The following is a 25,674-nucleotide window of genomic DNA, read 5'->3' on the forward strand; positions in this document are numbered from 1 at the left end:
CTTGTGTGAACTTCAAACGTTTCAGAAGGTCATAGTGTGTTAGCAGATGTCATTTGGTTGGATGTTTTGACATCTATGCGATAACATTTAGACATTTTGAAAAGTGTTCAAACTCTTTTTTGGGGTCCCTGTATTATATCCTGCTGGTGAATCTCTACAATAAACCCACTCCCTGCCAACGTCTGGTGTGTATTCTTGCCTGTGGATGATAATCACACCCCAGTAGAGCATCTGGTTCTTCAGGGTCTACAGGCTGCGGTCTCTTTGGCCATGAACGAGCTGTGGTGCAGACTGGTTTTCACCCTCTTCTCCCTCTGCCGGCGGTTACAGAACCACACGCGGACCACCTCCTTCTCCAGATGGAGACCCTCCGCCATCCGCACGATCTCCTGAGATGATGGCTTGCTCTTCTCCACGAAATTTCTTTCTAAGGCTTCCTTAGCCCCAAGACTGAGAGAGCAAATTAAGAATTAATTAGGCATTAATGAGAGGGAGATGCTGATATAATGGCTTTTGTTTAGTTCGAATTCCCCATTTACCTGATGGTTGTTCTCCGTTTCCGCTTACGCTCATGCATGCCCATCTTCTCATTAAAAAGAGCTGATGGGAGTCGCAAATTAGAGCTAAGCAATCTTAAGTTTTCCTTCAAAACTCTGGGATAATGGCATGGTGGTGGTAAATAAAGAGATAAATAATCCCTCTGAGGAGTGTGTTGACTCACCACCGGCTTGCTCGGCCTCCTCCAGCCACTTTGCCAGGATGGACTTGAGCTTGCAGGCGTTTTTGAAGCTGAGCTGCAAGTTCTCGAAGCGGCAGATGGTGGTCTGGCTGAACTCGGAGCCGTGCACAGCCGCCAGTGCTTCACCCACGTTGGTCTGCGTGTAACCTGCCAATCAAAGCTGAACGTTAGGGAAAGTTTTGCTAGTAAGAATGTGCGATTGGTTGTACTGAATGTGCACTTGTAGAGTACTTCAAATCTTAAAAGTAGCCTGTTTTTTTTTAAACGGTACTTGAAGATAATATAATATTAATGGAAAAGAAGGTCAATAAAGGGTTAGTTCACCCAAACTGACGTAGAAATGTGTTGTGTTGATGCGAGAGCAGACGTTGCATGGACGAGAGATCAGCGGTTGGAGATTCATATTTTTTTAAATAAAGTGGAAGGCCTAAATTATGTTTGTTTGTCTTTTGTACAAAGTACTCACGTCGCTTCATGAAATTAAGGTTAAACCACTGGAGTCACATGGATCACTGTAATGATGTCTTTACTACCTTTCTGGGGCTTAAAAGTGGTAGTTGCGGAGAAACTCAATGGAGGGACAGATCTTCATTTGTGTTTTGAAGATGAACGAACGTTTTACGGGTTTGGAACGACATGAGGGCGAGTCATTTAAAAGTAAAATTTAAAAATATTTTGTCATGCTTTAAAGGAATCCACTTATTTCAAAATGTTGACATACCGTATTAAAGTTGCCATGAAATCAAAATTGAAGTTTTTTGCCATTTTGTATGAATATGTTAGCCTTACTGTTATCTATAAGCTAGTGTGTTCCAAAACAATGACAAACATTCACATTTAGAAGATATACTTTAAGCGTTCAAAACTTGGATATGAATCAATATGGATCAATGATCTTGATGACAATCAGATTTTCTGTCCAATCAAATGCTATCATTGATACATTATAAATAGACGCTGAAGCTGTGGCTAAAATTGGTCATTTGTTCACACATTTACTATTTTCTACATAGTAAATAGCACATAATACACTATATAGGGAGGAAGTATAAATATGCTTTCCATTGGGGCGAATCAAGTCTGGTTTGAATGCTGAGTGTACAGAATACTGTATTTTAAAGCGATATAGAGGAGATTACGAGGAGAAACGGTTCGAGATTAGCTCAACGGCTCTTGCTATTGGCAATTATTTAAAAGGGGGAGGAGCTATGATCTTCCTGTTTCAGTGGAAATTACTCTCACAACTGATTTTAAAACTCTGTGTTATGCTTACATTTACATTGTACATTACTAAATTGCAACTTCACCATTACAACTGTGTTTAGTTCACAATTAAATATGTTATTCATTAAGATTGTATTTTTAATCTTCATAATAAGTACTCTGTAGCTGCAAAAGGTTGAGTTAATGAAGTGTTTTTCGGTTAATCAAATGCATCAATTTTAAGTACACAAACTGGGACGCATCAAATGTTTATTGTGTTTGTATGTGCAGTTAGAGGTGGATGATAGCTTTATAATAATAGATCACTACAGAAATAATTTTATCTAATATCAACTAGCCAAACAAACTAAACTGGGTTGATATAAACTAATCAAAATATGTTGCTTATGGGAAACGACATTCAACACGGTCCAGCTTAAAAGACAAACCTAGTTTGATCCTCCTGAGTTTGAAGTCATTAGCAAACTTCTCCAGTTCCCGGATCTGAGGCGAGTCCATATCGGGGGGCTCTTCCAGGGGCCGGCTCTTCCTGCGCAGCTCCTGCTTGATGTCCCCTAGAGAGGGTTCATCCGTGAGCAGGGCCTGGGGCAGCGGCTGGAAGCTGTGGGTCAGGGCACACGAGCCCCCGCCCAAACCGTGCTCGGGGAACTTATAGAGGCGTGGAGCCAGAGCTCCTGCGGGACAGCGGGACAGACATGACGGAATAATGACTCTTCATATCTCAGGATATCAGTTATTACAACGACTACAAAGGAAAACTGTATTGTGAATTCATTTATTTTCTAAACACCAACAGGTTCATTCAGCCAAATGCATTTTTTTTTTGTAAAGTTTTATAATGTGCAATTGTGCATGGGTTACTCCCTTGACACTTTTCTTTTTTTTTGCCATATTTATGTTAGTGAGATCTGTCAGGTGTTGGGGACATTGCTGTTATGCAGTTCATTTTAAAAATGTAGGCCTATATCTGTTGTGAAAATTATATAATAAAGTCCTGGCTTTAGGAATATTATTGGAATATCTATTGAAAGTGATATAAGAGACACGGATTTAACCTTTGAAATATTTCAATTAGAGAAAGAACAAAAACTCCTGTTATAGCCTATATATTAATAAACGTTTTACCTATATTCACCCTCATCTAATTGTGATATTGTGATGATTTTCATATATATATGTATATAATGTTTTTGAAAGAAGTCTCTGATGCTCATCAAGCCTGCATTTATAAAAATAAATAAAACTAATATTGTGAAATATTATTACAATTTAAAATAATGTTTTTCTATTTTAATATACTTCAAAATGTAATTTATTTCTGTGAAGCAAAGCTGAATTTTCATCAGACATTTTTTACTTTTTAATATACTGTTCTTTTATTCATCAATGAATCCTGAAAAAAAGCATCACAGGTTCTAAAAAAATATTAAGCAGCACAACTGTAATAAATAAGCATATTAGAATGATTTCTGAAGGGTCATGTGACACCAAATTCAGCTTTGCATCACATAAATACATTTTAAAGTTCAATTATTTAAAATTTAAATACTATTTCACAATATTACTGTTTTTCTGTATTTTTTATTTGAGGCTTGATGAGTATAATAGACTTCTTTAAAAAACATAAAAAATTGATTTTTTTTTACAAATTATTGTATTAGTTAGGCCTATAGACTTACAGGGATATAGAACAAGTCCCAATGCACTTTATGCACAGCTGCACTACTTCCTGAACTTCAGCCAGCTCCTTTGTTTCCTGTCTGCCATTATTGGACAAACTGATTAATCCAGGTGTGCCTGACCAACAACAATAATCAGACACACCTGGATTAATCCGTTTGTCCAATAATGGCAGACAGGAAACAAAGGAGCTGGCTGAAGTTCAGGAAGTAGTGCAGCTGTGCATAAAGCCCATTATGTCTTTACATTTTCTATCTTTACAATAACAATACATTGATCTGCGTCTCCCTCTAGTGGCGGGATGTTTTCAGTGCATCACATGGCACTGTGATCAGATTTGGCCTCGGTTGAATTCAGTAACGGCAAATTCTAATTACACAGAACATGAAGAATATTCATGCTGAATAAATATATAGAGAACTAAGGCAAAAAAAAATGACATGGGTGTTTTTCTTAACAATAAGGAAGGATCTCTTCTGTATGCAGTAGCCTACTGAGTAGAACTGTTAGCCCATTTCTTGCTACAAACACTAGATGGAAGCATAAACAAAAGGATATTACCTGGTAATGTAAATGCTCTCTTTCCTAATAGAGGCAGAATATGGCACCGCACGCGCTGCAGTTATTGTCACTGACCATTTGTATTCTGTTGATAGCCTAAACCTAAATCATTTATTCTTCTCACTGTCTCTGAACTTTTAAAACCGGTACGTGTGGCTGTTCTGTTTCTCGACAGGAGTGTTTGTCGTGTCATGTCAAGTGTTTGAAGGTTTGAGCAGCACAGGTTGAGGTTGTACCTTGCAGTGAACTGTTGACCATGTTGGCATGAGGAACACTGCAGGTCTGCAGGATGCGGGTCTGAGAGATGCTGGCAGAGAGCATTTCCTGTGCTGGAGACACACACACACACACACACTGTATTTCTGTGTGTGTTTTATGATGCGCGACAATAATACACAAGAACAGAAGAGCAATACTTCTCTTAGTTGCGTAAGTTGTGCGTAAGTTGACGTACCCGTCATCATGCCGTAGGTGGTCTGCTGGTTGCTATAGTGACACGGGGGCATCGGGTAGTGCAGGCTCGCTGTCGCGTTACTCAGAGCGGAAGTGGACAGATGCATGTGAGAGCGTTTGGATGACTGGACCAGTGGGAGACCTGAGTGCACTAAACCAGACACTAATATCAGTGAGACATCACACACACACACACACACACACACACACACACACACACACACACACACACACACACACACACACACACACACACACACACACACAAGTTTGTTTTGTTATACATGTGAGGACATTCAATAGGCGTAATGGTTTTATACTGTAGCCTACAAACTGTATATTCTGTCCCCTTACACTGCCCCTATCCCTAAACCTGCCCATCACAGGAAACATTCTGCATTTTTATATTTTTAACAAAACATTGTTTTTTTATGTTTTTTAAGCTATTTGATGAAGTTGTAATACCATGTAATACACATGTCATTATACAAATTTGTGTCCTCATAAATCACATAAACATGAGCACACACACACACACACACACACACACACACACACACACACACACACACACACACACACACACACACACACACACACACACACACACACACACACACACACACACAGACATAAAGATAGATAGACAGACAGACAGACAGACAGACAGACAGATATAAGATAGATAGATAGATAGACAGACAGACAGACAGACAGACAGATAGATAGATAGATAGATAGATAGATAGATAGATAGATAGATAGATAGGTAGATATAGATAGATAGATAGATAGATAGATAGATAGATAGATAGATAGATAGATAGATAGATAGATAGATAGATAGATAGATAAATAGATAGATAGATAGATAGATAGATAGATATATAGATAGATAGATAGATAAATAGATAGATAGATAGATAGATGATAGATATATAGATATAAGATAGATAGATAGACAGACAGACAGACAGACAGACAGATGATAGATAGATAGATAGATAGATAGATAGATAGATAGATAGATAGATAGATAGATAGATAGATAGATAGATAGATAGATAGATAGATTGATAGATAGACATAGCCTATATAAGACAGACAGACAGACAGATTAAAGCGGATAACCAAATTATCAACAAGCAGAAAGAAAAATATATTGAATACTGGAAAGAATCGACAAAAACACAAAGTAAAGTACAATGTTATCTGACCCTAAAAAGAGAATTCACACTGGCAAATTACCTGAGAACAATAAAATGCCCTAAACTAAGAAAAATGTTGACAACATACAGACTGAGTGAACACAGCCTGGCCATAGAGAAGGGTGGCCACAGAAAGAGCTGGCTCCCACTGGAGGAGAGACTCTGCTCCCAGTGTGACAGGGCACAGGTCGAGACAGAGCTGCACTTTCTAACATCATGCCCTAAATATAATACACTAAGACAAAAACACTTTGCAAACATTTCCCAAATATACCCTGAATTCGAATCCATATCAGACACACAGAAACTCCCATATGTACTGGGAGAAATGCCCAGATGTGAGATAATTGCTGCAAAATATGTCTTTTCATGCCATGAAATGAGGACAACCAGTGGAACCTCAGATGGATAAATAATTGTATATTTTGATTGATTTATTTTTATTGTTTTGTATAAATGTATTCATGCATTTGTTTACTGATTAATTTTATTGATTATTTGTTCATTGCCTATGTAATGGCCAATGCTTTGGCAATACTGTACAAGTCATGCCAATAAAGCTAATTTGAATTGAATTGAATTAAAAGATAGACAGACAGACAGACAGACAGTTATTCATATTGTGTGAGTGCAGTACAATTTATTGAAAATAATACAAAAAACAAACTTCTTCTCTGATTGAAACAGAGCTGTGTAAAGAGCAACTGATTACTCTAAACTGGTCAAAGAAGCGCTTCCACATTTCCTGAACCTCACAGTCTCGTCTCTGCCTAAGGTGACATTTACACAAATCATTCATTATTGCAGTAATAATGAACTCCAGATTGTATAATTTCTTCCTTCATCAAATGCCTCTGAAAATAAAATTAAACTCGTTTAATGAAGGAAAGCAGGTATGTAAATACGGATAATGGTTCTTAATATGTGCAGTGACCTCCGGCTGAGAGCTGAGCAGAACATTCAATTGAGTTTCATTGAGATCAGAGTAAAGCTGTGGGTGGTAATCAAACTCTTTCTGAGAAGAACAGCCTCCACGATGATCTCCGCATACTGACACGTGTAGTGCACGAAGTCTTGCCATTGAATCCGCGTTTTGATCCCTTATTAAAAACACACACTGGTTTACTCCATCACGAGTGTCAGAAGTTAAACGTTCAGATACATTAACAGCCACATTATGATAAATAGCCCTTCAAAACGATCAGATCTCCGCATACTCTGACATTCAGGCTTCACTTTCTGCAGGTGGAAGCGCGGCCGAGTTAACAGAGGTCGCGTGTGTATGAAGAGAAATGCCAAAACATTTCAATTGGAGAGTTTCGCATCTTCTGGCTCAGAGCTCGAGTTAAATGGCACAGTTTTAGTAATTATGCTTAAGAACTATGATTTATATGGCAAACAATGAGGAGAGATTTGACGCAATGCATTGAGTTTCTGACGAGACTTTAATGCTCTCTCGCGTGAGCAAAACTGGGACGAAAATAAGTACCCGATAATTTAGCAATCAACATGTCAAAGTAATAATATGTCTGCTTTGATAATTATCTACGGAGAAGTAACAGCTGTGCAAATTGAGCTGATTATGATTTATTTAAACAAATTACTGTTTGTCTTGGCAGTCTTCTCTGCTGCCTATGGAGGCTGCGAGCGGCGTCGCCAAAAACATCCAAATGCGCACTTTCAAAACTTTGGGGTCAGTCATTTATTTTTGAGAGAAATTAATACTTTTATTCAGCAAGGACCTTTTTAAAATGATCAAAAGTGACAGTAAATACATGTATAATGTTACAAAAAATGATATTCCAAATAAATATTGTTCTTTGGAACTTTATATTCATCAAAGAATCCTGAAATACCCTAATCATGGTTTCTACAAAAATATTAAGCAGCACAGCTGTTTTCAACATTGATAATAATAGGAAATGTTTCTTGAGCAACAAATCATCATATAATAATTATTTCTGAAATATCATGTGACATTGACGACTGGAGTAATGATGATGAAAAATAGCTTTGCATCACAGAAATAAATTACATTTTAAAATATATAACAATAAAAAAAAGTTATTTTAAATTGTAATCATATTTCCCATTATTACTGCTTTTATGTATTCTGATCAAATAAATGCTGCCTTGGTGAACAAAGGAGACAGAGGATAAATGAGTGTTTCTGATATAAAAAGACATTGGTCAATGCATTATACTTTTGATTTGGTGATATTTTTCCGAAAGTATTTCCCCTGGGAAAGGGAGATGCGATCTCAGGAAAGGTCAGTTCCTCAGTGAGAGTCAGACAGACGGTGAGTGATGACAGCAGTCGGGACTGGAGATAATAACAAATAATATGACAACTTTAGGGTCATATAGACTAGGTCGAAAGGACATTCGCTCATAGTCCAGTCTCTCTCTTTTCTCACCTTGCTCTTGTTCTCGTTTAAAAAAAAAAAAATCCTCTCTATGGGAGGTATTCCCACTGGACAAATGCTGTCATCTCAGATTTGAGGCTGATCTACAAAAAGTTCAACTTTATAACTTATTCCAACTTATTGGACCAACTTTTTTTCAAATAAAAAAGGGACAGTCGAGAAATCTAAAATGTCAAAGAAACTGTTTCAAATAAATGCTGTTCTTTTGATACTTTCTATTCATCAAAGAATCAACAAAAAGTGTTGGTTTCCACAGAAATATTAACACTGATAATAATAATAAGAGATGTTTCCAATCAAGCATATGATTTCTGAAGGATCATGTGACACTGAAGACTGGAGTTATGATGCTGAAAATGCAGCTTTTCATCACAGGAATAAATTACATTTTAACATATAAAGTTAAAGTTAAATCTATAAATTATGCATAATAACATGCAACTAAGCCTAAACCAAATCCCAATCCTAACTCTAACCCTTTAGGAAGTACATGTAGTTACTTATTATGACTCAGTAATGTATAATGTAACACGGACACCTTAAAATAAAGGGTTAATTTTAAGGTGTCTTGTTACACTGTAATTATACATTTAAGCAAATTTAAATAGTAAAATTAAGTACTTTAGGATTAGGGTTAGTTGCATGTAATTATGCATATTTTATAGTATTACAATAGTAACTAGAACGTACATTTCCAGAAGAAAATGTGAATGGTGCTTGCAGTGGCAAAAAACACGACCCGGTTGCTAGAGTGTGGTACATGATTGCATACGAGCAAACAACCATGTCTGTACGATGTTCTGCTGCTGAGATATGGCTTATTCATGTTGTTCAGGTGGTTGCTAGGGTGTTCTGGGTGGTTGCTAGGCGGTTGCTAGGGTGTTCTGGGTGGTTACTATGGTGTTCTGGGTGGTTGCTAGGGTGTTATGGATGGTTGCTATGGTGTTGCTAGGGAGTTCTTAGGTATTTTGGGTGGTTGCTATGGTGTTGCTAGGGAGTTCTAAGGTATTTTGGGTGGTTGCTAGGGTGTTATGTGTGGTTCCTAGGGTGTTCTAAGGTGTTTTGGGTGGTTGCTATGGTGTTGCTAGGGAGTTCAAAGGTATTTTGGGTGGTTGCTAGGGTGTTGCTAGGGAGTTCTAAGGTATTTTGAGTGGTTTTTATGGTGTTGCTAGGGAGTTCTGAGGAATTTTGGGTGGTTGTTAGGGTGTTATGGGTGGTTGCTAGGGTGTTCTAAGGTGTTTTGGGTGGTTGCTATGGTGTTGCTAGGGAGTTCTAAGGTATTTTGGGTGGTTGCTAGGGTGTTGCTAGGGAGTTCTATGGTATTTTGGGTGGTTGCTAGGGTGTTCCGGGTGGTTTCTAGGCAATTGCTAAGGTTTTCTGGGTGGTTGTTAGGGTATTTGGGTGATTGCTAGGACATTTCTAGGCGGTTGCTAGGGTGTTCAGGGCGGTTGCTAAGGTATTTTTGGTGGTTGCTATGGTGTTACTAGGTGGTTGGTAGTTTTCACAGATGGTTACTATGGGGTTAGGGCTAAGGTTAGGCACTCGGCCGCAGAGTATTTAAAATCTCTATTAAACGAGTGCATTATAATGAGTGCACGAGGCCTGCGGCCTCGTGCCTATAGCCTATGGTTGCTAGGGTGCTGTAACTGGTTGCTATGGTGTGGCTATGAAGATTTTAGGCCATTCTAGGTGGTTGCTAGGTGGTGGCTAGGCAGTTGCTAGGGTGTTCTGGGTGGTTGCTAGGCGGTTGCTAGGCAGTTGCTAGGGACTTCAGGGTGGTTGCTAGGGCTCCACAGATGGTTACTATGGGGTTAGGGCTAAGGTTAGGCACTCGGCCGCAGAGTATTTAAAATCTCTATTAAACGAGTGCATTATAATGAGTGCACGAGGCCTGCGGCCTCGTGCCTATGAGTGAGTTTTTATAGAGTATTTAAAATCTCTATTAAACGAGTGCATTATAATGAGTGCACGAGGCCTGCGGCCTCGTGCCTATAGCCTATGGTTGCTAGGGTGCTGTAACTGGTTGCTATGGTGTGGCTATGAAGATTTTAGGCCATTACTTATTGGCTGCTGGATAATATAAATCCTCTGAGGGAGAGAGAGGGGGAGACATGCAGGGGTGTCAGGCCCTTTGTGTCTGTGTGTGTGAAAAATGACAGTTGGGATTTGAATTTCTGAAAATTCCGCAATGTTAAGTCAATGGGACTTTTTTGGCCGCTTTTTCGTCCGCTGTGCGAACATCGTACACCCGATCGCTTAGAAAAGATATAGCACACCTCTCCTCAATGGGCCGGTCGATTTGACACCTCACTCAGGGGTCTGTGACAAACAGTGCGGGGCGAGTTTCGCGCCAAACTTTGTGTGGAATAATAATAATAAGAAAAACTAGAACGTACATTTCCAGAAGAAAATGTGAATGGTGCTTGCAGTGGCAAAACTCGCCACTCACGACTTGCTAGAGTGTGGTACATAATTGCATATGAGCCAAAAACCATGTCTGTACGATGTTCTGGTGGTGAAATATGGCTTATTCATGTTGTTCAGGTGGTTGCTAGGTCGTTCTGGGTGGTTGCTAGGGTGTTTTGGGTGGTTGCTAGGGTGTTCTGGATGGTTGCTATGGTGTTGCTAGGGAGTTCTAAGGTATTTTGGGTGGTTGCTAGGGTGTTGCTAGGGAGTTCTGAGGTATTTTGGGTGGTTGCTATGGTGTTGCTAGGGAGTTCTAAGGTATTTTGGGTGGTTGCTAGGGTGTTATGGGTGGTTCCTAGGGTGTTTTGAGGTGTTTTGGGTGGTTGCTATGGTGTTGCTAGGGTGTTTTAAGGTGTTTTGGGTGGTTGCTAGGGAGTTCTAAGGTATTTTGGGTGGTTGCTATGGTGTTACTAGGTGGTTGGTAGTTTTCACAGATGGTTACTATGGGGTTAGGGCTAAGGTTAGACACTCGGCCGCAGAGTATTTAAAATCTCTATTAAACGAGTGCATTATAATGAGTGCACGAGGCCTGCGGCCTCGTGCATATGAGTGAGTTTTTATAGAGTATTTAAAATCTCTATTAAACGAGTGCATTATAATGAGTGCACGAGGCCTGCGGCCTCGTGCCTATAGCCTATGGTTGCTAGGGTGCTGTAACTGGTTGCTATGGTGTGGCTATGAAGATTTTAGGCCATTACTTATTGGCTGCTGGATAATATAAATCCTCTGAGGGAGAGAGAGGGGGAGACATGCAGGGGTGTCAGGCCCTTTGTGTCTGTGTGTGTGAAAAATGACAGTTGGGATTTGAATTTCTGAAAATTCCGCAATGTTAAGTCAATGGGACTTTTTTGGCCGCTTTTTCGTCCGCTGTGTGAACATCGTACACCCGATCGCTTAGAAAAGATATAGCACACCTCTCCTCAATGAGCCGGTCGTTTTGACACCTCACCCAGGGGTCTGTGACAAACGGTGCGGGGCGAGTTTCGCGCCAAACTTTGTCCAGAATAAAAAGAATAATCAGAAGAATAACTAGAACGTACATTTCCAGAAGAAAATGTGAATGGTGCTTGCAGTGGCAAAACTCACCACTCGGTTGCTAGAGTGTGGTACATGATTGCATACGAGCCAACAACCATGTCTGTACGATGTTCTGCTGCTGAGATATGGCTTATTCATGTTGTTCAGGTGGTTGCTAGGGTGTTCTGGGTGGTTGCTAGGCAGTTGCTAGGGTGTTCTAGGTGGTTGCTAGGCAGTTGCTAGGGTGTTCTGGGTGGTTGCTAGGCGGTTGATAGGGTGTTATGGGTGGTTGCTAGGCAGTTGCTAGGGTGTTCTGGGTGGTTGCTAGGCGGTTGCTAGGGTGTTCTGGGTGGTTGCTAGGCAGTTGCTAGGGTGTTCTGGGTGGTTGCTAGGGAGTTCTGGGGTATTTTGGGTGGTTGCTAGGGTGTTGCTAGGGAGTTCTAATGTATATTGGGTGGTTGCTATGGTGTTACTAGGGAGTTCTGAGGTATTTTGGGTGGTTGCTAGGGTGTTCTAAGGTGTTTTGGGTGGTTGCTATGGTGTTGCTAGGGTGTTCTAATGTATTTTGGGTGGTTGCTAGGGTGTAATGGGTGGTTGCTAGGCGGTTGCTAGGGTGTTCTGGGTGGTTGCTAGGGCGTTGCTAGGTGGTTGCTAGGGTGTTCTGGGTGGTTGCTAGGCGGTTGCTAGGCAGTTGTTAGGGTGTTCTGGGTGGTTGCTAGGGCACCACAGATGGTTACTATGGGGTTAGGGCTAAGGTTAGGCACGAGGCCATCTCTATTAAACGAGTGCATTATAATGAGTGCACGAGGCCTGCGGCCTCGTGCCTATGAGTGAGTTTTTATAGAGTATTTAAAATCTCTATTAAACGAGTGCATTATAATGAGTGCACGAGGCCTGCGGCCTCGTGCCTATAGCCTATGGTTGCTAGGGTGCTGTAACTGGTTGCTATGGTGTGGCTATGAAGATTTTAGGCCATTACTTATTGGCTGCTGGATAATATAAATCCTCTGAGGGAGAGAGAGGGGGAGACATGCAGGGGTGTCAGGCCCTTTGTGTCTGTGTGTGTGAAAAATGACAGTTGGGATTTGAATTTCTGAAAATTCCGCAATGTTAAGTCAATGGGACTTTTTTGGCCGCTTTTTCGTCCGCTGTGCGAACATCGTACACCCGATCGCTTAGAAAAGATATAGCACACCTCTCCTCAATGGGCCGGTCGTTTTGACACCTCACTCAGGGGTCTGTGACAAACGGTGCGGGGCGAGTTTCGCGCCAAACTTTGTCCAGAATAAAAAGAAGAAGAAACAGAAGAATAATAAGTATGAGCAATAACACTAATGTTGCTTTGCCTATAGGCAAGCACCATTAACTAGAACGTACATTTCCAGAAGAAAATGTGAATGGTGCTTGCAGTGGCAAAACTCACCACTCGGTTGCTAGAGTGTGGTACATGATTGCATACGAGCCAACAACCATGTCTGTACGATGTTCTGCTGCTGAGATATGGCTTATTCATGTTTTGGGTTGGTTGCTAGGGTGTTCTGGGTGGTTACTAGGGTGTTTTGGGTGGTTGCTAGGCAGTTGCTAGGGTGTTCTAGGTGGTTACTAGGCAGTTGCTAGGGTGTTCTGGGTGGTTGCTAGGCGGTTGCTAGGGTGTTCTGGGTGGTTGCTAGGCAGTTGCTAGGGTGTTCTGGGTGGTTGCTAGGGAGTTCTGAGGTATTTTGGGTGGTTGCTAGGGTGTTGCTAGGGAGTTCTAAGGTATTTTGGGTGGTTGCTACGGTGTTACTAGGGAGTTCTGAGGTATTTTGGGTGGTTGCTAGGGAGTTATGAGGTATTTTGGGTGGTTGCTATGGTGTTGCTAGGGAGTTCTAAGGTATTTTGGGTGGTTGCTAGGGTGTTATGGGTGGTTCCTAGGGTGTTTTAAGGTGTTTTGGGTGGTTGCTATGGTGTTGCTAGGGAGTTCTAAGGTATTTTGGGTAGTTGCTAGGGTGTTGCTAGGGAGTTCTAAGGTATTTTGAGTGGTTGTGTTATTAAACGAGTGCATTATAATGAGTGCACGAGGCCTGCGGCCTCGTGCCTATAGCCTATGGTTGCTTGGGTGCTGTAACTGGTTGCTATGGTGTTACTAGGTGGTTGGTAGTTTTCACAGATGGTTACTATGGGGTTAGGGCTAAGGTTAGGCACGAGGCCTGCGGCCTCGTGCCTACGAGTGAGTTTTTATAGAGTATTTAAAATCTCTATTAAACGAGTGCATTATAATGAGTGCACGAGGCCTGCGGCCTCGTGCCTATAGCTTATGGTTGCTAGGGTGCTGTAACTGGTTGCTATGGTGTGGCTATGAAGATTTTAGGCCATTACTTATTGGCTGCTGGATAATATAAATCCTCTGAGGGAGAGAGAGGGGGAGACATGCAGGGGTGTCAGGCCCTTTGTGTCTGTGTGTGTGAAAAATGACAGTTGGGATTTGAATTTCTGAAAATTCCGCAATGTTAAGTCAATGGGACTTTTTTGGCCGCTTTTTCGTCCGCTGTGCGAACATCGTACACCCGATCGCTTAGAAAAGATATAGCACACCTCTCCTCAATGAGCCGGTCGTTTTGACACCTCACTCAGGGGTCTGTGACAAACGGTGCGGGGCGAGTTTCGCGCCAAACTTTTGTGTGGAATAATAATAAGAAGAACTAGAACGTACATTTCCAGAAGAAAATGTGAATGGTGCTTGCAGTGGCAAAACTCGACACTCGGTTGCTAGAGTGTGGTACATGATTGCATACGAGCCAACAACCATGTCTGTACGATGTTCTGCTGCTGAGATATGGCTTATTCAAGTTGTTCGGGTCGTTGCTAGGGTGTTCTGAGTGGTTGCTAGGATGTTCTGGGTGGTTGCTAGGCGGTTGCTAGGGTGTTCTGGGTGGTTGCTAGGCAGTTGCTAGGGTGTTCTGGGTGGTTGCTAGGCAGTTGCTAGGGTGTTCTGAGTGGTTGCTAGGGTGTTCTGGGTGGTTGCTGGGCGGTTGCTAGGGTGTTCTGGGTGGTTGCTAGGGTGTTCTGGGTGGTTGCTATGGTGTTCTGTGTGGTTGCTAGGGTATTTTGGGTGGTTGCTAGGGTGTTATGGGTGGTTGCTATGGTGTTGCTAGGGAGTTGTTAGGTATTTTGGGTGGTTGCTAGGGAGTTCTAAGGTATTTTGAGTGGTTGCTATGGTGTTGCTAGGGAGTTCTGAGGTATTTTGGGTGGTTGCTAGGGTGTTATGGGTGGTTGCTAGGGTGTTCTAAGGTGTTTTGGGTGGTTGCTATGGTGTTGCTAGGGAGTTATGAGGTATTTTTGGTGGTTGCTATGGTGTTGCTAGGGAGTTCTAAGGTATTTTGGGTGGTTGCTAGGGTGTTATGGGTGGTTCCTAGGGTGTTTTAAGGTGTTTTGGGTGGTTGCTATGGTGTTGCTAGGGAGTTCTAAGGTATTTTGGTTGGTTGCTAGGGAGTTCTAAGGTGTTTTGAGTGGTTGTGTTATTAAATGAGTGCATTATAATGAGTGCACGAGGCCTGCGGCCTCGTGCCTATAGCCTATGGTTGCTAGGGTGCTGTAACTGGTTGCTATGGTGTTACTAGGTGGTTGGTAGTTTTCACAGATGGTTACTATGGGGTTAGGGCTAAGGTTAGGCACTCGGCCTGCGGCCTCGTGCCTACGAGTGAGTTTTTATAGAGTATTTAAAATCTCTATTAAACGAGTGCATTATAATGAGTGCACGAGGCCTGCGGCCTCGTGCCTATAGCCTATGGTTGCTAGGGTGCTGTAACTGGTTGCTATGGTGTGGCTATGAAGATTTTAGGCCATTACTTATTGGCTGCTGGATAATATAAATCCTCTGAGGGAGAGAGAGGGGGAGACATGCAGGGGTGTCAGGCCCTTTGTGTCTGTGTGTGTGAAAAATGACAGTTGGGATTTGAATTTCTGAAAATTCCGCAATGTTAAGTCAATGGGACTTTTTTGGCCGCTTTTTCGTCCGCTGTACGAACATCGTACACCCGATCGCTTAGAAAAGATATAGCACACCTCTCCTCAATGGGCCGGTCGATTTGACACCTCACTCAGGGGTCTGTGACAAACGGTGCGGGGCGAGTTTCGCGCCGAACTTTGTCCAGAATAAAAAGAATAAGAATAATCGTAACTAGAACGTACATTTCCAGAAGAAAATGTGAATGGTGCTTGCAGTGGCAAAACTCGACACTCGGATGCTAGAGTGTGGTACATGATTGCATACGAGCCAACAACCATATCTGTACGATGTTCTGCTGCTGAGATATGGCTTATTCATGTTGTTCGGGTGGTTGCTAGGGTGTTCTGGGTGGTTGCTAGGGTGTTCTGGGTGGTTGCTAGGCAGTTGCTAGGGTGTTCTGGGTGGTTGCTAGGGTGTTCTGGGTGGTTGCTAGGCAGTTGCTAGGGTGTTCTGGGTGGTTGCTAGGGTGTTGCTAGGCGGTTGCTAGGGTGTTCTGGGTGGTTGCTAGGCGGTTGCTAGGCGGTTGCTAGGGTGTTCTGGGTGGTTGCTAGGCGGTTGCTAGGGTGTTCTGGGTGGTTGCTAGGCGGTTGCTAGGGTGTTCTGGGTGGTTGCTAGGTGGTTGCTAGGGTGTTCTGGGTGGTTGCTAGGCGGTTGCTAGGCAGTTGCTAGGGTGTTCTGGGTGGTTGCTAGGCGGTTGCTAGGGTGTTCTGGGTGGTTGCTAGGCGGTTGCTAGGCGGTTGCTAGGGTGTTCTGGGTGGTTGCTAGGCGGTTGCTAGGCAGTTGCTAGGGTGTTCTGGGTGGTTGCTAGGGCACCACAGATGGTTACTATGGGGTTAGGGCTAAGGTTAGGCACTCGGCCGCAGAGTATTTAAAATCTCTATTAAACGAGTGCATTATAATGAGTGCACGAGGCCTGCGGCCTCGTGCCTATGAGTGAGTTTTTATAGAGTATTTAAAATCTCTATTAAACGAGTGCATTATAATGAGTGCACGAGGCCTGCGGCCTCGTGCCTATAGCCTATGGTTGCTAGGGTGCTGTAACTGGTTGCTATGGTGCGGCTGTGAAGATTTTAGGCCATTACTTATTGGCTGCTTGATAATATAAATCCTCTGAGGGAGAGAGAGGGGGAGACATGCAGGGGTGTCAGGCCCTTTGTGTCTGTGTGTGTGAAAAATGACAGTTGGGATTTGAATTTCTGAAAATTCCGCAATGTTAAGTCAATGGGACTTTTTTGCCCGCTTTTTCGTCCGCTGTGCGAACATTGTACACCCGATCGCTTAGAAAAGATATAGCACACCTCTCCTCAATGAGCCGGTCGATTTGACACCTCACCCAGGGGTCTGTGACAAACGGTGCGGGGCGAGTTTCGCGCCGAACTTTGTGTGGAAGAATAATAATAATAAAAAAAATAATAAGTATGAGCAATAACACTAATGTTGCTTTGCCTATAGGCAAGCACCATTAACTAGAACGTACATTTCCAGAAGAAAATGTGAATGGTGCTTGCAGTGGCAAAAAACACGACCCGGTTGCTAGAGTGTGGTACATGATTGCATACGAGCCAACAACCATATCTGTAAGATGTTCTGCTGCTGAGATATGGCTTATTCATGTTGTTCGGTTGGTTGCTAGGGTGTTCTGGGTGGTTGCTAGGTGGTTTCTAGGGTATTCTGGGTGGTTGCTAGGTGGTTGCTAGGGTGTTCTGGATGGTTGCTAGGCGGTTGCTAGGGTGTTCTGGGTGGTTGCTAGGCGGTTGCTAGGGTGTATTGGGTGGTTGCTAGGCGGTTGCTAGGGTGTTCTGGGTGGTTGTTAGGTGGTTGCTAGGGTGTTCAGGGTGGTTGCTAAGGTATTTTTGGTGGTTGCTATGGTGTTACTAGGTGGTTGGTAGTTTTCACAGATGGTTACTATGGGGTTAGGGCTAAGGTTAGGCACTCGGCCGCAGAGTATTTAAAATCTCTATTAAACGAGTGCATTATAATGAGTGCACGAGGCCTGCGGCCTCGTGCCTATGAGTGAGTTTTTATAGAGTATTTAAAATCTCTATTAAACGAGTGCATTATAATGAGTGCACGAGGCCTGCGGCCTCGTGCCTATAGCCTATGGTTGCTAGGGTGCTGTAACTGGTTGCTATGGTGTGGCTATGAATATTTTAGGCCATTCTAGGTGGTTGCTAGGTGGTTACTAGGCAGTTGCTAGGGTGTTCTGGGTGGTTGCTAGGCGGTTGCTAGGCAGTTGCTAGGGACTTCAGGGTGGTTGCTAGGGCTCCACAGATGGTTACTATGGGGTTAGGGCTAAGGTTAGAGTTTTTATAGAGTATTTAAAATCTCTATTAAACGAGTGCATTATAATGAGTGCACGAGGCCTGCGGCCTCGTGCCTATAGCCTATGGTTGCTAGGGTGCTGTAACTGGTTGCTATGGTGTGGCTATGAAGATTTTAGGCCATTACTTATTGGCTGCTGGATAATATAAATCCTCTGAGGGAGAGAGAGGGGGAGACATGCAGGGGTGTCAGCCCCTTTGTGTCTGTGTGTGTGAAAAATGACAGTTGGGATTTGAATTTCTGAAAATTCCGCAATGTTAAGTCAATGGGACTTTTTTGGCCGCTTTTTCGTCCGCTGTGCGAACATCGTACACCCGATCGCTTAGAAAAGATATAGCACACCTCTCCTCAATGAGCCGGTCGATTTGACACCTCACTCAGGGGTCTGTGACAAACGGTGCGGGGCGAGTTTCGCGCCGAACTTTTGTGTGGAAGAATAATAATTATTATAAGTATGGAGGAGAACACTAATGTTGCTTTGCCTATAGGCAAGCACCATTAACTAGAACGTACATTTCCAGAAGAAAATGTGAATGGTGCTTGCAGTGGCAAAACTCACCACTCGGTTGCTAGAGTGTGGTACATGATTGCATACGAGCCAACAACCATGTCTGTACGATGTTCTGCTGCTGAGATATGGCTTATTCATGTTGTTCGGTTGGTTGCTAGGGTGTTCTGGGTGGTTACTAGGGTGTTCTGGGTGGTTGCTAGGCAGTTGCTAGGGTGTTCTGGGTGGTTGCTAGGCGGTTGCTAGGGTGTTCTGGGTGGTTGCTAGGCGGTTGCTAGGGTGTTCTGGGTGGTTGCTATGGTGTTCTGGGTGGTTGCTAGGGTATTTTGGGTGGTTGCAAGGGTGTTATGGGTGGTTGCTATGGTGTTGCTAGGGAGTTCTTAGGTATTTTGGGTGGTTGCTAGGGAGTTCTAAGGTATTTTGAGTGGTTGCTATGGTGTTGCTAGGGAGTTCTGAGGTATTTTGGGTGGTTGTTAGGGTGTTATGGGTGGTTGCTAGGGTGTTCTAAGGTGTTTTGGGTGGTTGCTAGGGAGTTCTAAGGTATTTTGGGTGGTTGCTATGGTGTTACTAGGTGGTTGGTAGTTTTCACAGATGGTTACTATGGGGTTAGGGCTAAGGTTAGGCACTCGGCCGCAGAGTATTTAAAATCTCTATTAAGCGAGTGCATTATAATGAGTGCACGAGGCCTGCGGCCTCGTGCCTATGAGTGAGTTTTTATAGAGTATTTAAAATCTCTATTAAACGAGTGCATTATAATGAGTGCACGAGGCCTGCGGCCTCGTGCCTATAGCCTATGGTTGCTAGGGTGCTGTAACTGGTTGCTATGGTGTGGCTATGAAGATTTTAGGCCATTACTTATTGGCTGCTGGATAATATAAATCCTCTGAGGGAGAGAGAGGGGGAGACATGCAGGGGTGTCAGGCCCTTTGTGTCTGTGTGTGTGAAAAATGACAGTTGGGATTTGAATTTCTGAAAATTCCGCAATGTTAAGTCAATGGGACTTTTTGGGCCGCTTTTTCGTCCGCTGTGCGAACATCGTACACCCGATCGCTTAGAAAAGATATAGCACACCTCTCCTCAATGGGCCGGTCGATTTGACACCTCACTCAGGGGTCTGTGACAAACGGTGCGGGGCGAGTTACGCGCCGAACTTTTGTGTGGAAGAATAATAAGTATGCAAGATAACACTAATGTTGCTTTGCCTATAGGCAAGCACCATTAAAAATAAGTATGCAAGAGAACACTAATGTTGCTTTGCCTATAGGCAAGCACCATTAATAAGTTTAAATAGGATTTCAGTATGTTGGCTTTCACAAGCCAACTTAATAAGTTTAAATAGGATTTCAGTATGTTGGCTTTCACAAGCCAACTTAATAATAATAAAAATCAGTACAATTACAATAGGTTTTCAGCACTTCGTGCTTGAACACCTAATCAGTACAATTACAATAGGTTTTCAACACTTCGTGCTTGAACACCTAATAAGAACGATACCTTTTTGCCAGTTATAGCGCCACCTATGGTCCGATCTCCATGAAACTCGGCATGCTTGTTAATGATGTTATTGCACATATGCTCACCAATTTTTGTGAAGTTTTGACTTTTTGTTTAGGATTTATAGGCTTTTGAGTGTATTTTGACACGCCCCTTTTCTGAAATGACCCTGCTACAGCCAGCCAAATGCAAAAGTTGCACTTCTTCTTGATAATTATTGTTCAGCAGAGTCCAGAGAACTGTCCTAGACTGGTTTGGTTCTGATCAGGCCAAAAACCAGGGACTAGTTCGCACAAGTAGCTTTTGGACAAAATTGGCCATAACTTTTTTTTTTTTGCTCCAAATCCAATTTGGAGATATACATCTTGTTCGTCTTGAGCCAAGGATTACAGTGATGTGAAAACTGTGATTCTAGCACAAACGACCTAGGAGTTATGAGCAATTTAGTACTTTGGGTTGCTCTAGCGCCACCTATGGGCCAATTGGGCTCATATTTTGATAACCTCTCCTCGATTTTTGTACTACCATCTGGCAAAGTTTCAAGGCTCCAGCACTTACGGTTTGGGCTGCACGATGCGTTTTACGGCAGAATAATAATAATAACTAGAACGTACATTTCCAGAAGAAAATGTGAATGGTGCTTGCAGTGGCAAAACTCGACACTCGGTTGCTAGAGTGTGGTACATGATTGCATACGAGCCAACAACCATGTCTGTACGATGTTCTGCTGCTGAGATATGGCTTATTCGTGTTGTTCGGTTGGTTGCTAGGGTGTTCTGGGTGGTTGCTAGGCGGTTGCTAGGGTGTTCTGTGTGGTTACTAGGTGGTTGCTAGGGTGTTCTGGGTGGTTGCTAGGCGGTTACTAGGCAGTTGCTAGGGTGTTCTGGGTGGTTGCTAGGCGGTTGCTAGGGTGTTATGGGCGTTCCTAGGCGGTTGCTAGGGTATTCTGGGTGGTTGCTAGGGCGTTGCTAGGCAGTTGCTAGGGTATTCTGGGTCGTTGCTATGGTGTTACTAGGTGTTTGGTAGTTGTCACAGACGGTTACTATGGAGTTTGTAGCATTTTATTGGCATGATTTAGCACTTAGCTAATCAATATTAGCATGTAGCTATTCACTGCTAGCATGTGTAGCATGTAGCAAGTCCTGTTTGCTAGCATGAGTCAAAAGAGCCAACCCCCATCTCTATACGATGTTCTGATGCAGAGATATACGCCTTGCAAAACGGTTGCTAGGGTAATCTGTTTGGTTGCTAGGGAGTGGCTTGGCAGCTGCCAATCATGAAGCTCCAAAGTCAGTGTGAATGTATAAACCAACCCCCATCTCTATACGATGTTTTGATGCAGAGATATAGGTCTTGCAAAATGGTTGCTAGGGTACTCTATTTTGTTGCTAGGGAGTGGCTTGGCAGCTGTCAATAATGAAACTCCAAAGGCTGCTTGTCAGTATGAATGATATAAACCAACTGCCACGTCTCTGTGACATTCAGAATGGAAGATATCCCTCTTTGGATTTTGGTTGCTAAGGTGCTCGACAATGGTTGCTAGGGAGGGGCTAGGATGTGTTGAGGTGATTGAGGATTGGCTGTTTGCTGCCCCGAGTCAAACGAGCCCACCCTCATGTTTCTATGACACTTATCTCCTGAGATATCCCTTTGATGTCTTTCAATAGAAGTCTATGGAGCTTGTTGCTAAGTTGCTCTAAATGGTTGCTAGGGCGTGGCTTGAAAGCTTCACAATGATCCTGAGAGACGGATTGGTCGTCTGAGTAAAATGAGCCCGCCCCCTTGTCTCTATGACACTGTGATCCAGAGTTATATTCAATACAAATGCGGTTTCTATGGTGTAGGACAGCCCATTTCATGGGCTGTCCTACACCATAGTATGTGAATGGGGCAACTTTGGGCCAGGCCTGCCAACCAGGGGTGCAACTTTTACCCCATTGTGTGGTATTTTGTTACAGAGCCTACCAGCCTCTTCAAATGTGATCCAGAGTTATATTCAATACAAATGCGGTTTCTATGGTGTAGGACAGCCCATTTCATGGGCTGTCCTACACCATAGTACTTCATTGGGGCAACTTTGGGCCCCTCCTGCCCCCCAGGGGTGCAACTTTTACCCCATTGTGTGGTATGTTCTTACAGAGCCTGCCAGTCTCTTTAAATGTGCCAAATTACACGTTTCTGCGACATCCTTGCTCTGAGCTATGAGTCTGTGAATTTTGGTTGCTAAGGGGCTCAACAATGGTTGCTAGGGAGGGGCTAGGAAGTGTTGAGGCTATTCAGGATTGGCTGTTTTCTGCCCCGAGTCAAACGAGCCCACCCTCGTGTTTCTATGACACTTCTATCCAGAGATTGCTAGGCAGTTGCTAGGGTGTTCTGGGTGGTTGCTAGGGCACCACAGATGGTTACTATGGGCTTAGGGCTAAGGTTAGGCACTCGGCCTGCGGCCTCGTGCCTATGAGTGAGTTTTTATAGAGTATTTAAAATCTCTATTAAACGAGTGCATTATAATGAGTGCACGAGGCCTGCGACCTCGTGCCTATAGCCTATGGTTGCTAGGGTGCTGTAACTGGTTGCTATGGTGTGGCTATGAAGATTTTAGGCCATTACTTATTGGCTGCTGGATAATATAAATCCTCTGAGGGAGAGAGAGGGGGAGACATGCAGGGGTGTCAGGCCCTTTGTGTCTGTGTGTGTGAAAAATGACAGTTGGGATTTGAATTTCTGAAAATTCCGCAATGTTAAGTCAATGGGACTTTTTGGGCCGCTTTTTCGTCCGCTGTGCGAACATCGTACACCCGATCGCTTAGAAAAGATATAGCACACCTCTCCTCAATGAGCCGGTCGTTTTGACACCTCACTCAGGGGTCTGTGACAAACGGTGCGGGGCGAGTTACGCGCCGAACTTTTGTGTGGAAGAATAATAAGTATGCAAGATAACACTAATGTTGCTTTGCCTATAGGCAAGCACCATTAATAATAAGTATGAGCAATAACACTAATGTTGCTTTGCCTATAGGCAAGCACCATTAATAAGTATGCAAGATAACACTAATGTTGCTTTGCCTATAGGCAAGCACCATTAATAAGTATGCAAGATAACACTAATGTTGCTTTGCCTATAGGCAAGCACCATTAAATATGTAACGTGTAACAATGACACTGTAAAATAAAGTGTTACCAAATAAAATGTAACCCAATTTTATTTTAAATTGTGATCAATTTGCATAATATTACTGAATTCACTGTAAAAAAAATGTTGGTTTAACTTAAAAAAGCAAGTTACCTTGTTGCCTTAAAATTTTGAGTTCGTTGTAATTAAAAATTTGAGTTAATACAATGAAGAAGAATGGTTTAATAAACAGAAACTCAAAATAGTATGTTATCTTCACACATTAGTTATCGAAGTTGATTTAACAAAATATAAAAAGTTGTGATAACAAATCATGAAAATATTTTTTTACAGTGTTGTTGTTGTTTTTTGGCAAACATAAGACTTCTTTCAGCAACATTTAACAATCTTACAGAACCCAAACTTTAAAACGGTATAGTGGTTTTGTATCAAATTCAAACTTGTCTTGTCTCAAATTCATAATACTAAAAAAAAAAGAAAAAAAATCAACATTGAAGCGTATGAACTGCATAGGCTCAACAATATGCAAAAATTGCACCCAGTATTGCATTAGTATTATCACCAAATGCCAGGTGGATTTTCACAAAAATACTGTACAGTTAGACACCAACAACACAAGTCAATAAGATTACTTATTAGCTATCCTTACTACGCTCCATTATACAGTCAGTTACATTGTATTATTAGCATTACGCATTGTTTTCAACCAGCGGTTGAACACCTCTATGCTAGCATGAGATGTACCTGGAGGGCCCATGTTGGCATGGCTGGTGACGGGCAGACAGTCTGCGGCTCCGCTGTGGTGCATGAGCAGCGAGTCTCCGCTCAGAGTCGCGAAGGCGTCGCTGGTGCTGAAGGCCTGGCAGGTCATGACTCTAGACGGTGTGTGTCCTGTCTAACGCACCTGTGTGACACGAGCGGGGCGTGTGCAGGTATTTAAGCGGAGCCCCCTCGGACCCCCTCATCCATGTTAATAAGCTCTTGCTCTATAGGCACAGCTCTGGTAATCAGGCCAAAGAGGTGCAATCTGATACTGTCCATTTCCACTGTGTGTGGCTTCCAACAAACACCAGTGAACCGCGGCTTATGAGACTTAAGAGTAATTAGCCATTCCAGAATGTGTTTACATTTACATTTCAGATGCAACGAGGGAGCGAGCCTGATTGCATAAATATGGAGTTATCATCAAATAAGACATTTTTAGGATTATTTTTGAGTGCATGAGAATTAAAAATGTATGGTATTACTGGCTTTATAGAATTAAACCACAGTATTATAGTTTTCTTCAAGTTTTTCCAAGGCGCACATCAATATGTATAAATCATTTTATCTTTGTATACAGTGTTGGGGAAGTTACTTTTACAAAGTAATGCATTACAATATTGTGTTATGGAAAGTAATGTGTTACAATACTTTTGTGTTACTTTTTCTCATCTTGGCTGTGCTGTTTGCTTGTTCGTTTTATGTTTTTGGCTAAAGTAAAGGCCCTTTCACACCAAAAGTGAAATTAATAAGCCTCAGGATGAAGTAAATGCAAATTCACGTCTGTACACTGTCAAAAGTTATTGAAAAATGTAACACTGGTTTATAAACATGTAATGTACAGGTGAAGCTCGAAAAATTTGAATATCGTGCAAAAGTTCATTTATTTCAGTAATTCAACTTGAAAGGTGAAACTAATTCATTATATAGACTCATTACATGCAAGGTGAGATATTTCAAGCGTTTATATGTTATAATTTTGATGATTATGGCTTATAGCTTATGAAAACCTTTTCACAATATTCTTATTTTGAATTTGGGGTTTTCATAAGCTGTAAGCCAAAATGATCAAAATCATAACAAATAAAGGCTTGAAATATCTCACTTTGCATGTAATGAGTCTATATAATATATTAGTTTCACATTTTAAGTTGAATTACTGAAATAAATGAACTTTGGCACAATATTCGAACTTTTCGAGTTTCACCAAATCACGTTGTTTTTTTATTTCAAAATTAAGATTTTACATTAAAATTATACATGCAATACTCTATGTTAGCCAAAACACTGATTTGATATTTATTTTCTTTATTATTATAAATTATTGAATTTAATTGTTTTGTGTTTCATTATTGTTTTACAGTTTTAATTTTGCTGAATGCCTATTGCTGAAGTCAATGCTAATCTTATTTTCTTGAAGCCATTGGTGGAATTATAATGATCATTATTATTATTTCTTTATTCTTTTTTAAAGACTTTAAGATACATACAACACTTTTAATGACCAAAAAGCTTCTTTTTTTTCTTTTTTCTTTTTCGAAACTGTGCTCAGTTGGTTGTTTTTGAGCACAAATATTTCATGTAGTTTCTCAATTAATGTGAGTTCATAAAAAAATGATGTGGAATAATTATAGCTAAAACAATTTCAAAGTAATTTTAGATGAATTAAAGCATGTCAAAATGCTGATGAATCACAACT

The 25,674-nt window shown here is 42.0% G+C and overlaps 1 protein-coding gene across 1 annotated transcript; it reads right to left on the minus strand.

Annotated features, from left to right (window-relative positions):
• Nucleotides 1–62: 62 nt before the first annotated feature.
• Nucleotides 63–24,084, minus strand: LOC306994306 (pituitary-specific positive transcription factor 1-like; the record flags this gene model as incomplete). The annotated part of the gene is made up of 7 exons (XM_079639917.1): nucleotides 63–450; nucleotides 540–600; nucleotides 722–886; nucleotides 2,392–2,637; nucleotides 4,441–4,533; nucleotides 4,659–4,808; nucleotides 23,958–24,084. The coding sequence occupies 7 exons, from the start codon at nucleotides 24,082–24,084 to the stop codon at nucleotides 240–242; spliced, it is 1,053 nt and encodes a 350-aa protein (XP_079496043.1). The 3' UTR covers nucleotides 63–239.
• Nucleotides 24,085–25,674: the final 1,590 nt, after the last annotated feature.

This window comes from Phoxinus phoxinus (assembly GCF_949152265.1).
Source record: "Phoxinus phoxinus genome assembly, contig: scaffold_90, whole genome shotgun sequence".
Lineage (NCBI taxonomy): Eukaryota > Metazoa > Chordata > Actinopteri > Cypriniformes > Leuciscidae > Phoxinus > Phoxinus phoxinus.